The following is a 16,330-nucleotide window of genomic DNA, read 5'->3' on the forward strand; positions in this document are numbered from 1 at the left end:
AGATCAATGTAATTTTAATACATATTTAGAAATTATTTTTGCATGTTAGATAATGTCAAATATTACGGATAAGTGTTTGATTTGTACATGCAATTTTAATATTATACTTGCATTTATTTTGAAGTTTTTTAAATGCAAATTGTATTGAAAAATATTTTGAAAAAACAATATTCACATTGTGTTCATATTAAATTATATTAAGTTGTTTATAATTTGAAATGAACATATGAAGTAAGATGTGAATATAATAAAATATTTCAGATATTCACAAATGAACAATTAATCCTCACTTTATCACTACTCTGATAAAAGAGAAAAACTGATGAGGAGCCCACATTTTATGTAAATGTGATCCTCACTTTATCACTACTCTGATTGAAGAGAAAAACTGATGGGGAATGTAATTGTTCATATTAAGTAAAAATGTGAATATAAAATTATTTAATATGAAAAATTTTGGCATATAAAGATTCACATAAATGTGGATAATTAAGTTGAATAATAATTATAAGGTGTCGTAAGAAAACATGATCTGAGGGAGTTCTTCATAGATCGGTTTAAACTGCCTAGACTAGCCACTGGTCTCCCTGATGAACATTGCTCTGTCTAGGAGTTGGGTATTTAAAGGGCCTTAGCACTACCTATCTTTCCTGGGAGCACTCTTGGAAAGTGTTGATTGCGAAAAAAATTATTATATAAAGCATTAAGTAAAGCCAAAATTTTGTCCAGTGAACCGTATAATTTTAAATAATTGAGGAACAGCCACAGCATCCTTAATTATGAAAAATTATGCATTAAGTGGATTTGGATCACATAATGGACATAAATTGTAATTAATTATATAAACATAATAAAATTTACCCCACAGGGATTTTTATTATATTTATATAACTAATTAGGTTAAAATATCAAATTATATTTTTCTTAATTTACCCACAGGAGTTAAGGAAAATACATTTTGATAGTTTTATCATAAAGTTTCAGAAAAATCTTATTGAATTAAAATTTTAGCCCACAGGCAAATTTTATGTCACTAGATTTTTAAAACATGAATTACATTGGTAAAACATGATATTGTCTCAAAATTTTAAGCATGTAATATTTTGTGCAGTTATATATGCAATCTGCGACTTTTTCTGATATGAAATGTGACATTCCCGATCTAAAGGGCGATAATTATAAGATATGGAAAGAAAGAATTCTTCTTCAATTAGGGTGGATGGATATTGATTATGCTATACGGAAAGACGAACCATCTGCTATCACTGAAACCAGCATTCCTGATGATGTTGATCTTTATGAAAAATGGGAGCGATCTAATCGACTCTGTGTAATGTTCATAAAGACCAAAATCTCCGCTGGTATGCGTGGTTCTGTCGATCAGCATAATAATGTCAAAGAATTACTGAAGGCTATTGATGAACAGTTTCAGTCTTCAGATAAGGCTTTTGCAAGCACCCTAATTATGGAATTCTCTTCATTAAGGCTCACCAGTGTGAGAGGTGTGCGAGAGCACATAATGAAAATGCGGGATATAGCGGCTCGGCTAAAGACACTTGAAGTGGAAATGTCTAAAACTTTTCTTGTGCACTACATTTTATGCACTCTTCCACAACAATATGGACCCTTCAAAATTTCCTACAACACACATAAGGATAAATGGTCGATTAATGAATTAATGACTATGTGTGTTCAAGAGGAAGGAAGGCTGTTGATGGAAACAAGTGATAATGTTTTTATGACCACACAAGGAAAGTATAAAAAGCAAGCCAAAGTCAAGGGAAAAGGGAAAGGAATAATTCCACCCCAACCTGACATCAAGAAAGAATCCAAGTGTTTCTTCTGTAAAAAGATGGGACACATTAAGAAGGATTGCAATAAATTTAAGGACTGGCTTGAAAAGAAAGATATTCCTACTTCATTTGTCTGTTATGAATCTAATATGGTTAATATGATTTATAACACATGGTGAATTGATTCTGGTTCTACAATCCATGTTACAAATACCTTGCAGGGTATGCAAAACCTAAGGAAGCCAATAGAAAATGAGCGAAACATCTATTCAGGAAACAAGATGTCTTCGCATGTGGAGGCTGTTGGGACTTGCTGCCTAGTGTTGAATAGTGGTTATATTTTAAAATTAGAAAAGACCTTTTATGTTCCTAGTTTTTCTAGGAATTTAATTTCAGTTTCAAAACTTGTACCTCTTGGTTATTCATTTCAGTTTTTGAATAAATCAATAAATTTGTTTTATAAATCAAATCTTATTGGAAATGGTACAATGATTGATGGTCTTTTCTCTATTTCTTTACAAAATAATAACACCACTATGCATGTTCAAGGAGGTATTAAAAGATGTGTTATAAATGAAGATTCCTCTATATTGTGGCACAGGAGATTGGGACACATCTCCATAGAGAGAATTAAAAGATTAGTAAATGATGGAGTACTTAGTACTTTAGATTTTACTGATTTTGAGACTTGTGTGGACTGCATTAAGGGAAAGCAGACCAATAAGTCTAAAAAGGGTGCCAAGAGGAGTACAGAAATATTAGAAATCATACATTCAGATATTTGTTGTCCAGATATGGACATGCAAAGTCCGAAATACTTCATCTCTTTCATTGATGATTACTCACGATACATGTATATCTACATGCTTCATAACAAAAACGAAGCACTAGAAGCCTTTAAGGTTTTTAAGGCTGAAGTGGAGAAGCAATGTGGAAAACATATTAAGATCGTGAGAACTGATAGAGGTGGAGAATATTACGGTAGATACACTGAGAATGGACAAGCACCTGGTCCGTTTGCGAAGTTTCTCCAAGAACATGGGATTGTTGCCCAATATACTATGCCTGGTTCTCCTGACCAGAATGGCGTAGCTGAGAGGAGAAACCGAACATTATTGGACATGGTGAGGAGCATGTTGAGTAGCTCTAAACTTCCTAAATCCTTGTGGACTGAAGCTCTTAAGACAGCTGTGTATATATTAAACCGAGTTCCAACTAAGGCTGTCCCAAAGACGCCATTTGAGTTATTTAAAGGTTGGAAACCGAGTTTGCAACATATACGCGTTTGGGGTTGTCCTTCTGAAATAAGAGTTTATAATCCACATGAAAAGAAACTGGACCCAAGAACTATAAGTGGATATTTCATTGGGTATGCCGAAAAATCCAAAGGGTACAGATTCTATTGTCCATCTCACAACACTAGAATTGTGGAATCAAGAAATGTAAAATTTCTTGAGAATGATTTGATTAGTGGGAGTGATCATAACATAATTTTTGAGAATGATCACATTAATGCACAACCCTCTTATTCAAATGACAGATTGGTCGTTATTCACACCCCTCAAGACCAAATGGGTGTTAGACAACCAGTTACTGAAGTTCCACAAATTGCTGATGAAAATCCAGTAGATCAAGTTGTTAATGAAGAACAACAAGAAATTGTTGATCAACCAAACAACCTTAGGAGATCTACTAGAATAAGAAGATCAGCTATATCTAGTGATTATGTTGTGTATTTACAAGAATCGGACTTTAACATCGGAGCCGAAAATGATCCTGAAACGTTTTCACAAGCCATGAGTTGTAATGAGTCAAAACTATGGTTTAATGCGATGAAAGAAGAGATGAATTCTATGGCAGTTAATGGAGTCTGGGAACTTGTTCAGTTGCCCGATGGTGTAAAAGCCATTGGATGTAAATGGGTCTTCAAAACAAAGAAAGACTCATTAGGCAACATTGAAAGGTATAAAGCAAGACTTGTTGCTAAAGGATTCACTCAGCAGGAAGGAATCGACTACAAGGAGACTTTTTCTACTGTATCTAAGAAAGATTCTCTTCGTATCATTCTAACATTAGTTGCACATTTTGACTTAGATTTACAGCAAATGGATGTGAAAACGGCTTTTCTCAATGGAGAACTAGAAGAAGAGGTTTATATGAAACAACCTGAAGGATTCTTCTCTAGTAATGATGAGCAATTGGTTTGTAAGCTTAAGAAATCTATATATGGATTGAAACAAGCCTCCCGTCAATGGTATTTAAAATTTCATGATGTTATCTCTTCATTTGGATTCGTTGAGAACCCCATGGATCAATGTATATACCAGAAGGTCAGTGGGAGCAAGGTTTGTTTTCTTATTCTATATGTGGATGATATATTACTTGCAACCAATGATAAGGGTCTGTTATATGAGGTGAAACAATTTCTCTCTAAAAACTTTGATATGAAGGATATGGGTGAGGCATCTTATGTCATTGGCATTAAGATACATAGAGACAGAATTCGAGGTATTATAGGTCTGTCTCAAGAAACCTATATAAACAAAGTTTTAGAGAGATATCGGATGAAAGATTGTTCACCAAGTATAGCTCCCGTTGTGAAAGGCGATAAATTCAATTTAAGCCAATGCCCAAAGAATGATCTAGAGCGGGAACAAATGAAAAACATTCCTTATGCTTCTGCTGTCGGAAGCTTGATGTATGCTCAGGTTTGCACTAGACCTGACATTGCATTTATTGTTGGGATGTTGGGAAGATATCAGAGTAATCCAGGTTTAGACCATTGGAAAGCTGCAAAGAAAGTCATGAGGTATCTTCAAGGGACCAAAGATTATATGCTTATGTTCAAACGAACTGAGAATTTGGAAGTAATTGGCTACTCTGATTCAGACTACGCTGGCTGCATTGACTCAAGAAAATCCACTTCAGGATATATTTTCATGCTAGCTAGTGGAGCTGTATCTTGGAGAAGTGCAAAGCAGACATTGACTGCTACTTCCACTATGGAAGCTGAGTTCGTATCCTGTTTTGAGGCAACCTCACATGGTGTATGGTTGAAGAGTTTCATTTCAGGGCTTAGAATTATGGATTCTATATCTAGGCCATTAAGAATATATTGTGACAATTCAGCTGCTGTTTTTATGGCTAAAAATACCAAAAGTGGTAGTCGAAGCAAGCACATCGACATTAAGTATTTAGCCATACGAGAACGTGTTAAAGATAAAACCATGGTTATCGAGCACATTAGCACTGAATTGATGATTGCAGATCCTTTGACTAAGGGCATGCCACCATTGAAATTTAAGGATCATACAGAAAGAATGGGACTTGGTTCCTTTATGTAATATTTGTTGTAAGAACAAATTAATGAAACTATGATGTGATATATTCTCATATATGTTGTGCACACATTCAGTTATTCGAGAAATATCAATAAAGTCGGACCTCGAATAAACATTGGTTTATTCATTAAGTTATACAGTTTTGAGAGACATAATGCATTGTAATACATGGAAGATAATATTCATTTTTAAGATGACCTATCACCATGATTCATGTATTTTGTTTTCTCCTATGGTAAATGAGATATATGTGTCAAGTGGGAGAATGTAAGAAATTTGACACATGTTAAAGGAAGACGTACCGTGTAGGAGTTGGCGACGGCCAAGAAGCCTACATATTTTGACAAACGTGCTCACTTTAGAAAAATGAGATGCGTACACGTTTCTCCTTCTGAATCTCGGCTCCCGATACATTCATCGATGGTATGAAAAAACGCCTATAAATAGAGCGATTGAGGTCCCTAAGCATACACACCTCATAAAGAAATATACACCATCTATTGAGAGGGTGGAGTGCTTAGAAGGCTTCAACCGAGAAGAAAAACAGAGAAATCAAAATTTTCAATGGCCGGAGGTAATACTCGATTTAAGCTTCCGCATATATTTTATCATGTTTATATACACGTAAAACATGATTTTGAGAATAAAAAAACTCTTACATAACATTCATGCATTTTAAACTCTTCGGTTTGAAATCTTCCCATCCAAATACGTTCAAACTTAAAATCCCCAAGATATATGAGGATTACAATGTTTTGTTTCTAATCTGCTTTATAAATTCTTTTTTAACGCGCATGAATGACTCTCTTAACGAAAGCAGTAGATACCCACTTTGAAGTCATGAACATATCACCAAACTATATATATCATGTAGATCGATGTTGTGTGTGTCAATTATTCGTCTTAATTGAGTCGATGAAACCAGAAATCTAATGAGAGAATTTTCGAATGTGGGGATAAAACGGAGATTAATATATTTTTTACATTACATTACCTAAAAATATATATTAGCTAGCTAGGAGAGCAAAGTGAAAAGCTATTACCAAACAAACAACCACAAGCACGACAATATTCTCTTTATTTCCCTTACTAGTTTGTAATAATTTTTTAAAAAAGATTATAATGCTTTATTCGGGAAAATTAATAAAGTGGTAGTGGTTGGTTGCACATGCATTGATGCTGCAACAATATATATATATATATATATATATATATATATATATATATATATATATATATATATATATATATATATATATATATTCAAGATTATTTAGGAGATGACAAGAGGAAATAAGGCAACTTCTATTCACGGGCTGCCCTTTAACTAATGAATTAGTCATTAACTACCACGACTCTTTGCTGCAGATGCATGCCAAATTCAGCTACTCTTTGTCACATAATGCATATTAAATTGTATTTGGAGATAGAGTAGTACATTTGAACTAATTTAAATTATTATTATATATATATATTATATGACACAAATTAAAATACTACTGATGACCCACCATATATATTCTGAGTCATTACATTCCATAAGAGTATGCGCAATCATAAAGATGCCCTTTCAACAAGCAAAGAAGAATGGGGTTGGTTGCATGCGTTTCAGCATACACAAACACTGGTGGTTTCTTCTATATATATTTCTTTCTCTTTGTAATAAATTAATGCTGTTGGTTACAGAAATATTCTTCCTGTATATATATATATATAAAGAGATCAAAGGGAAGAATTATAAAGGGTCATTAATTTCGATGATATTTGTCAGGCAATGCCTGCAATAATAATGTTTTCAAGGTTTTTGGTGTATCTCGGCGTTTGTTTCTTAATTAATTTTGGAATCCTGATCAATGCTGCTTCTGCTCCGAGGGTGAAAGTCGGAAACATTTCACGGGTGGAAGATGCTATAAACTTTCAACTATATTATGGGCAGACTTTTAAAGTTATCAAGAATGGACTTGATGGAAAGAGTTATCTTCTCATTCAGGTGTGTGTGTGTGTGTGTGTGTCTTTATATATATATATATATATATAGCTTGACAAACTTTTTTTTTAATAAAAAAACTACGCTCTGTTTCTTCAATCGCTCTTTGAAAGACAAATAATACGTACAGTGTGCTAAAGTACTAAAGGGAAAATAGCTACAATAATTTTGGTCCGGTAGGCATAAAAATGTTTTAGTATTTTTAAATGAAAAACTAATTAAAATATGTGTTTGGATAAAAATTTGTAATTTTTTTTTAAAAAGTGTTCTCCAAATATAGTTTTTAAAAAATAATCGAGATGTATTTTTTTTTATATTTTTAGAATAAAAAACGTGTTAAATGAGAATTAAAACTTTTTATAATATAATTGGTCTTAACACATTCTTAATTGTTTTTATCGATAAATTTTTTTTTAAATACTAATCCAAACAACCTTTCCACTCTAAAAACATTTTTAATAAAATAATTGTAAAACCACATATTTATTCTTAGAACAACTTTTAAAACATTTTGTAAAATTTACTTGTCTAAACAGTGCCTTGGTACTTGGAAAATTTTCAGTGTACCGTTCACTGGTCTCTATTTGTTAAGTAACTTATGAATGGGGATATGGTCTCTTAACTTTCCACAGAAAAATTCGAAGATGGCAACAAATAGGACGAAATATTGCTCCTCAAGGATAAAATCCTTTGTCATTCCCTTAACCAACTATTCAGTAGATACTCGAAACCAGTTTCCAGGTAAGTATTAAATAATATTTAAACTAATTCCATTTTCAATCTCAATAATTTATACTTTTTCCCCCTGAATAACCAACCTTTACATTTTTAAAGTAAAAAAAGATGGGCAATATATATGTATGTACATCTGTTTTTCGTTATTTTTACAGAAAACAATTAATGTCATTTCATCTAATATATTCTACATTATTTTGTTTATTCTCGCAGTTTCTTTTTTGGAGGTGAGATCCCCAACTCTGTAAGCCATTCTTGCTATGTTTAATGTTTATATATATATAAATATGTAAGCACATGCATGCAGCTGTTAGGATTACTTGGAAGTTTAATGGGCATTACATCAGATTCAGTGGCTTCGGAATGTGTACTGAAACTGTACAGTGAAGGCCAACTTCAACTCATCAACAATACCGAATTTAATCAATTTGAGGCCCATTTCATCAGTATTAATAATGATGCGCAATCCTCGTGTAATTTGGCAACTTTTCTACCCATGGATGAGGAAGATCCTCTCCAGGTATGTATATTATATTCAATTGTTATATGTAACTTCCAGGTGCCACTAGAACATAACATTTTGGGAGTTTTGTGTTGGTTGACAGAGAGCCGAGTGGATAAAATATTTGGGAGTGTTTGCAAACATGGAGACGAGAGCAAATCAAGTGTACCATGCAGTAAGTACACGTGTGTGTGTGTGTGTATGCTTGTATGGTTGTATATGATTTTTTGGTGTTAATTATAATTATTTAATTTGTAGATTAAACAGAATTATTTGTGCCTAAGTAAGGCTGCGGTCAACAAGAAAGGGTCGACTTTCAAACCAGTGGTGGCTTGGATGGCCTATACAGATGTAACATCATTGATTAATTACTCTTTTTTATGCATGGTTTATTAAATCGGTTTTATTTTTTTAGTAATATTGTAAATTTGGTCATTTTGTTTGTTCTGCTTATCGAATTTCAGTTTTAATCTTTTTTTATTTTATTGATAACACAAAGAATATTAAAATATTGAGGATGGAAAAAACAACTATCCTGAATACTTTTTATTTGAATAATTTAATTACGATGATGAGATGGATGTGCAGGGGGTGTGGTCTTTCACGCAAGAGGCTTACAAGTTAAAGGTATACATATAATTTTCATTTTTAAGAGGCACTGCATTCTTCATATATATATATATATATATATATAATCATTTAATGCGATTTTAAATTTATTTAATTCAGTACGTGGAGGATTCGGGTGGGGAAAACATTGATGATTCCATCAATAAAGTAACATATAACGTCTCAGTGCCCGATGAACTGGATGCATTTCAGGCTATCCTATGCGTAACTCTCTTATTAATTATATATTGTTTAATTTTCTTTTTTATATATATAAATATAATTTACAAAGAAATAATAATCATTCATTTAAATTATTATTATTATTATTTATTAGAGCGTGGACGTGGTGATCGACGAAAGCTATACTAATGATCCACAATCCTACACAGCTTCCACTTTTCTTCAAAATTTGAATGTTGATGATCAATCTTGCTTTGCCTTCATGTCCAATCAAAGCCTGTGGAGATATGACAAAAGAACTCGAAATTCCCTTATTCTAGGTATTTTTTTTCCTTTAACTTTTATATGTAATAAGTAAATGAGTTTTATTTAATTTTTTGTTTTGTTTTATTATTATTATTATGACGGAACACACAACTGTTATCTTTCGATATACATAGAGTAAAATTCATGATCTGATTATTTTATTTTGATTTGATGCAGATTGGTACGATGGAGCCATTTCTCAGCCCCATTTAGTCCTTGCGGATCTAATCCAAACTTTATTTCCATCTATAAATTACACGTCCACTTACTTCAGAAATATTGCTAAGGTAAAATATACATTTAATATTTTATACATCGATTTTCTTAAAAAAAAAAATCTTTTGATTATATTAAATCGTGAAATCAAATTTTTTTTAAAAAATATGACATGCACAGAGATATATAATAATATGATGATGTGAGATTATATTTATGGGCAAGCAAATTACTATTTATCAATTTATTACAGGGAGAAGGAATTGTGAGCATTGGCCCTGAAATGTGCAATAGAGATATCTCCACTGCCATGGATCCACCAATCGTAGATTGCCAACTGAAATATCATTGAGTGTTGGATACTCCTCTAGATCAATTACTTGATCATTAATTTTTTTTTAAAATTTTATATTACTTGACTGCAATACTAAATTTTCAATATTTATTTAAAATAAATGAAAGAAAGAAAGTGATTTTTGTCATGTATATTTCTCTTTTTTTATATATAATTTTATCGATCAAATCAGAGTATTTTTTTTTCCATTTTGCAATCTATCGAATTAAATCCTTTGAAATCTGACAGAACACATCTTGATAAAGCATATGAAAATGCCCTTTTTGACCTTGTCTTCCCAAGAAACTCACATTTTTCATCAATCTCCGAGTGAGTAATTTGCTAGATAAAAAATGCACACATACATACATAGACTCATTTGAAGTACATTTCTTGCAAGAATTAAGCTGCGTAGAATGCTAATTCATTAACCTTCTTCATTATCTTCGACATCTCCCCTCTCTCAAATTCCACACTTACTCTCCCACCACACGTCCACTCAACTCACCCTCTTGATTGGAATCCTCGCCTACGATCGACGGCACAAACCCAATCCATTCCCATGTGTATCTACGGCTAAAACCTCTCGCCTTTTCGCTCTATCCATTGCCAAGAATTGACACCTACTCTATGGTTTTGTGATCCCTTGTCCTAGTATGAAACCGTTCGTAAATTACATGTCGAGTATGGGATATGTACGTGCTATCTTGGGATCTAGTTAAATGGATAAGGAGATATTCCATTCCTAAAAACGATACTTTTGGACCAGAGGATAAACTTGTCGGGAAGTGGCTGAATACCGGGAAGAAGGCGAAGAACCGGCTTTCGAACAAACCGCCTGTATACGACTATCCTGGAACTAATGGAAGATGCCACATGATCTCATACCAGATACAATAGCTGTTCATAGATTAAAGAGGTGTGATCAATGGTTGCATGTACTTAGGTTTTTTAAAGTAACCAAAGAGGTTGAGTTGTCTAAGCTCTATAATATATGATTTTGATTTTTTTATGAACGTGGATTTATGATCAACCGATGAAGAATTAAATGACAGAAAAGGAAAAATAAATACAATAAATCTTCGTTTTTTCTGACCTTTATTTTTTAGTTTACATACCAGTTTTCGGTAATAATTGTTTTTTTTTCCGGTAGTACAAGATCTTTTGCATAAATGTCCTGTGAAGGAATCCAACTATCCAAGATCAGTCCATTGTTCAGATTATCGATGCCATTATCTTTACCACCATCTTCTCAAACACCTTGATCAAGATCGAAACAACCTATGAATCCACAATAAACATAAAAGCCATAATAAAATTCGGATTAATCAAAAAATTGTAGCATTGATATTTCAAAGCTTACCTTTGCAAAGTGGACTGGGATTGGGAACGCCTTCTTGAAATCTGTTGTTTCGGCTTCTCCTTTTCCCCTTGTTGAGGAGTTTCATCATCCTTTTTAATCAATACATTCTTCACCTAATTATCATCGGTTTTTATTACATGTTAGGATCGACTTGCTTAGTCGAGATAATTCAATCAACACTAGTTCCAAAAATAAATTAAAGCATGTTTTGAAGGGAAATAATATACCAAGCTCCTGAATTGAAGATTATAAAATGTCTGTATGTATCTCCCTTTGGCCTGTTTCTCAGCTTTGTGCAACTTTTTCCAGAAGCTATAGATGCAGCCCATATTCAGAACTTTATTTGCATATATCTTCCATGTATAGCTTCAAACAAATCCGAGAAAAAAAAAGTCACTATTCATTCGCAATCCATAATTAATCTCCTCAAAATGTACTGTTTCAACTCATTAACTCTATGTGAAACATAGTAGTCGATATGTTGACATAAAAGTTACCATTCGTTTATACGCTGCAGCCCCTGGACCGAGATTCTGTTCCAGTAAGAAGGATCCTCATTCGACTTCTGAAAGAAATCAGCAATCTTGTTGCTCGATTCATCTCCGTTGTTAGGATTAATGTGGAATCCCGAAATGCCATCGACTATTATCTCAGCCGGGCCACCTTGATTAGTTGCAAAAGTTGGTAATCCACAGTTCATGGCTTCGACCACCGTTAGTCCGAATGCCTCATACAAAGCCGGTTGGACAAAAGCTCCCTTTGTATCTGAAATGGCACGATAGAGCTCACCATTTCTTCGTCTGTCAGTTTGAGCCGCTATCCATCTTATTTGTCCTTTAAGCGTGTAATTTTCTATTAAAAGATGCATCTTCTTAATTTCTGCTGCTTCTTCTCTGTCTTTCGACTTGGAAGAATCGAAGAAACCACCAACGACAACAAGATTTACCAAGTTTCTAAGCCTTTTGTTCTTGCCATACCACTCTGTTAGTCCAGCGATATTCTTCACAATATCTAGCCTTGCCATGGTAAAAATTATAGGTTTCTCCCGGTCTTCTAAATATCCACTGTTTTCGAAAGAAATAACGAGAATAATTACAACCAAATTATCCATATTTGCATGTAGGTATTCAGGAAACTCAAAACTCACATGTGCTCATCATTATCAGTTTTACTAAAGAGAAGCTCTTCAATAGCAGCACTGTAGTTCATAAACCGTTTTTGTTTATCTGTGTGAGGAAAATACACTGATTGATCGGACCCTGGAGAAGAAATGTTGAATTTCGGCTCGAAAACATTGATGCCAGATACAACTCTATACAGCCCTGGAAGTGTAAATGCAGTGTGGCTTTCGTACTGTCCCGACCTATCTTTGCTGAAATATGGAGAAGTTTTCACCAACATAAGCCTTAGTCATTATCCCAAAATCAAATGTAATCTTCAGACTCTAAATAGTGTCAAAGTTCAAATTTCTTTCGAGATGAATACCTTCCCGCGATTTCTTGATATGTGCTTGTAATGATGAAATCTGCACTATTCATGGCAATTAAATCGGCTGTGAACTGGCACGAAAAGTGGTGCTTGGGGTCAAGTTCCTTCCATTTCATGTCCGAGTCTTCATACTTTGTCTTCTCTAAAGCATGTGCAATTGTTCCCTGTTCCAAAATGCGGTTCCCATACTCGATTCAAGTCGTGTTGGTGTGCGCTTTGGTAAATAAATATTTATAGTTCAAACAAAATAAAAGGGATCAGCTTTTGGTACCAGTGTTATGTCAAGTTTTCTAGCCATAAGAGATGCCACCAAGTTTCCATCAGTGTAATTTCCAATTATTAAATCTGGTTTTCCTTCCATGACTTCAATGATTTTGTTCGTAGCATCCTGTAAAATAATGAATTGACACCAAAAGATCGAAAAAAACAAGTTGAAAATGACTCACAGACGAACACACAAGGGAGGAGGATTCAGCTATGGGGCGAGAAGGGATTTCCAAACCTGAGTAAAACCTCTCCAGGTATGGATAGATATCGAACCGAGAAATCCATTGTCGGAGGATTCCGTCTTCTGTCCTAAATGGCACTCTAAGAATGTGAGAATGCTTGGTGTTGAAAATTGGTTCTAGTTCCTGGTTGCATTTAGTCCCCTTTGCATCAGGAATGAGTCGAGTCACCTGCATCACAGGTAACGATTATGTTGATATTTTCTGATCCATTCTTACGTATTTCAGAAATATATTTCATCTCAGGCGAGCAGGAAAGGTTGCCCCCAAATACAGTAAGTTTAGACCCTAGATTATTTTCCCATGTTCAGAGTTCTGCTACTCACCACAAGAATCTGAGGCTTCACATTAAGACCTTGCTGCTTGATTCTTAGCAGCAATTCCTCTTCCAAAGCTACTACTTGATCCAAAACATAAACTACCTGTCCAAAAGAAGAAATAGGAACTAGAGCATTAGTGTAAATTTTATTCATTCGAAAACTATTATTTCAATCACTAAACTTAAGAACGGTTGTGGGATATTCTTGCCTTGAAAATTTTATACATGGATTTCAATTTTACCAACCTGTCCACCTGTATCTGGTAACCCGAGAACATCGGACTGACCAAAGTATCCATGAACAGAAAACAACACAATGTTGAAGATAATCGGAAGCCTGCCAAAAAATTTCTCCACGTTTAATGGATCAGGAGCTTGCAGAATTTCTGAAAGTGAGTGCATTGTTTCATGAACTCTTTCAGCAGTGTCTCCCCATCCTTTCTCAAATCCCCATTCTTTAAACCTGCATTTAATTATAAAATATATAATCGTACGTTTGTTTTCGAATCAAGGTCGGAGTTAACAAAAGTTGGAAAAATTAAGAAGAATGTTGGGATGATTTGATAGTTCCACTTCCACCTCATCTCAAAGCTATGATAAGGTGTGTCTTTAGGTAGCGACATGAGGGCCAATTCAGCAACGATAAGCGCTCCCTGGAGCTTTGAGACTGTGCTGAGGGTCTCATTTATCACGAGTTTCTGCAAATCCAGGGCCAAAAGTATGTTTAATACCGAATCTGTGTCGGCGTTATTATCAGTTAAGTCTAATATGCCCAGATTTGGGGTGAGGTCCTGTTATATGCTTCATTGGCAACTACTCCGAATTGTTTTTTTCTTGTAGAATTAAAGTACTAGGATATAAGGTAAAACTCATGAAAAGTTGTGCAATAAGAAATAAAATTTCATACTTCTCCTTGGTGGTTTAAGGAGAGTAAATAATCCACCAGAGATTGTGCACTTTCCAAGTTTCTGTTATTCAGATTTGAAGTAAGGAATTTCGAGATGTAACCAACTCCATTTCCCACAGAAGAAGACAGGGTCAAATGAGGTAAAGAATAGTCCATTGCTCCAAAATCAATCTCCAATGCATTCTGATCATTTGCCCTGCAATTTAAAACCATGTTGGTACTCATGGCTCATCTCATACTAAATGAACCATACATCAAATTTTATGACTTTTTTAAAAAATGCTTCGAATCTACCTCATTATGCATTAAATTGCTACAGGTAGATTCTATGGTATGCCACGGGTAAAAACCAAATAAAAGATGATTTATGTTATAAGTATGTCAATACCAAGTCTCATCCACTGTCATTTCTTTGTATTTCAAGTACTCGGTTGCAGTGATCTCTTCACCCGATAGATCATTAGCATTGACTTTGACATACTCCCAAAATCCAGGAGAAGGCCTGATGGCAAAAGCAACACTTGGAGGAACCACAGCTGCTTCCTGAAAATTTAGCACGATATGTACCCGGCATAAATTTTTCATTCCGAATGCTCGTTGGTAAAACTTAATGACTAATAACTGAGTTAGTTTAGTTAAAATTATTCTAAAGATTCATCAACCGTCATGTGCATGTACTAACAATATAGTGTTGAAAGAGATCATAGGAAAACATGATTAAATGAATTGGCCATAAAGACTTCCATCCATGACGCATTATCAGGATGGTTAGAACCCTAAGTCATATCTCTTAGTTAATATAATCGAAACTTAAGTTATATATAACTATACTACACGCAGAGCATATGTAAGAGAGATTGTAATTGTAATAATATCAAATTTGATTCTTATACCTGAGTTGTGCACAAGATGTAACCGAGCAACCCTTCAAGTAAATGAGTCCTTTCAACCTTATCATCTATAACTTGTTCCATTTCATCCATCAAGTGTTGAAGTTTCATCAATCTCCTCCCTTTTTCAATGTACTTAGCAAAGCACCTCTTCATGTGGTACCGGCTTTGCCTCAGTGCCTCCGGCATGCTCTCTGCCATCGATTCTGACCGTTTCAAGGCCGGTGCATTAGAAGCCATTGGATACGGTAGTGAGCCTTGGATATCGAAGGAAATAAGATTTGGTTGATGGGTTATTTTCAAGATCTTTGTGGAAATTTATAGATGGATGGCTAAACAATTTAAGAACATCTTTCTTTGCTCATCATGTAGCAAAAGAAAGGAATCTTTGTTGAACACATTAAAGAAATCGATCATGTGGACGATGACTGAATCCATAATTTTAAATAATTCAAACGTAAATTTGAATTTTTTGATTGATGGATATGATATTGATGCTCAAACATTATTATTATTACTCAATCCAAATAGTTGGAGGATTCCTTGTATTCGCGTAGGAAGCAATGGTAGCAGCATTTTATTTTGGTATCATTCTTTTCTTTCTACTAGACTTTCAAGAAAAATGCTACCCGAATTTCCTTTGGTTTCTGTATGAAATTTCAAGTGCCCCAAGTGACGCTGTTTTTCTGTTTACATTACATGGCCAATGCCGCCTTATTACGAACTACATAAACAAATCAGAGATTTTGAAAATATTATCTAACTTGGACTCAAATTTGATTTTTTTTCCAATTTATCGTCAATCCAGATTAAACAAAAGCTTAAAGCTCACATAATTATATTTGTTAAAA

The 16,330-nt window shown here is 34.0% G+C and overlaps 2 protein-coding genes across 2 annotated transcripts; one reads left to right on the plus strand and one right to left on the minus strand.

Annotated features, from left to right (window-relative positions):
* Positions 1 to 6,743: 6,743 nt before the first annotated feature.
* Positions 6,744 to 10,095, plus strand: LOC140821996 (uncharacterized). The gene is made up of 11 exons (XM_073182700.1): positions 6,744 to 7,124; positions 7,754 to 7,862; positions 8,070 to 8,083; positions 8,164 to 8,376; positions 8,462 to 8,533; positions 8,617 to 8,709; positions 8,947 to 8,985; positions 9,088 to 9,192; positions 9,305 to 9,470; positions 9,634 to 9,743; positions 9,926 to 10,095. Exons 1-11 carry the CDS (start codon positions 6,909 to 6,911, stop codon positions 10,022 to 10,024), a joined length of 1,236 nt encoding a protein of 411 aa, XP_073038801.1. The 5' UTR covers positions 6,744 to 6,908; the 3' UTR covers positions 10,025 to 10,095.
* Positions 10,096 to 11,055: 960 nt separating this feature from the next.
* Positions 11,056 to 15,776, minus strand: LOC140822038 (sucrose synthase 5-like). Its single transcript, XM_073182760.1, has 14 exons — positions 15,483 to 15,776; positions 14,978 to 15,132; positions 14,590 to 14,785; positions 14,262 to 14,380; positions 13,929 to 14,145; positions 13,690 to 13,785; positions 13,369 to 13,534; positions 13,129 to 13,253; positions 12,855 to 13,021; positions 12,517 to 12,741; positions 11,867 to 12,433; positions 11,597 to 11,735; positions 11,370 to 11,482; positions 11,056 to 11,266 (listed from the first exon to the last, which is right to left on the minus strand). Exons 1-14 carry the CDS (start codon positions 15,717 to 15,719, stop codon positions 11,245 to 11,247), a joined length of 2,544 nt encoding a protein of 847 aa, XP_073038861.1. The 5' UTR covers positions 15,720 to 15,776; the 3' UTR covers positions 11,056 to 11,244.
* Positions 15,777 to 16,330: the final 554 nt, after the last annotated feature.

Source organism: Primulina eburnea, unplaced genomic scaffold (genome assembly GCF_022965805.1).
Source record: "Primulina eburnea isolate SZY01 unplaced genomic scaffold, ASM2296580v1 ctg739_ERROPOS11973397, whole genome shotgun sequence".
In the NCBI taxonomy this organism is placed as follows: domain Eukaryota; kingdom Viridiplantae; phylum Streptophyta; class Magnoliopsida; order Lamiales; family Gesneriaceae; genus Primulina; species Primulina eburnea.

Coding starts and splice junctions, on each gene's coding strand:
- LOC140821996 (XM_073182700.1), top strand. CDS start 6,909: ATGCCTGCAATAATAATGTTTTCAAGGTTTTTGGTGTATCTCGGCGTT. Junction 7,125..7,753: donor AGAGTTATCTTCTCATTCAG/GTGTGTGTGTGT, acceptor AACTTTCCACAG/AAAAATTCGAAGATGGCAAC. Junction 9,471..9,633: donor TCGAAATTCCCTTATTCTAG/GTATTTTTTTTC, acceptor GATTTGATGCAG/ATTGGTACGATGGAGCCATT.
- LOC140822038 (XM_073182760.1), bottom strand. CDS start 15,719: ATGGCTTCTAATGCACCGGCCTTGAAACGGTCAGAATCGATGGCAGAG. Junction 13,254..13,368: donor CTATCCATACCTGGAGAGGT/TTTACTCAGGTT, acceptor GTCAATTCATTA/TTTTACAGGATGCTACGAAC. Junction 11,267..11,369: donor TCCCAGTCCACTTTGCAAAG/GTAAGCTTTGAA, acceptor ATCTTGATCAAG/GTGTTTGAGAAGATGGTGGT.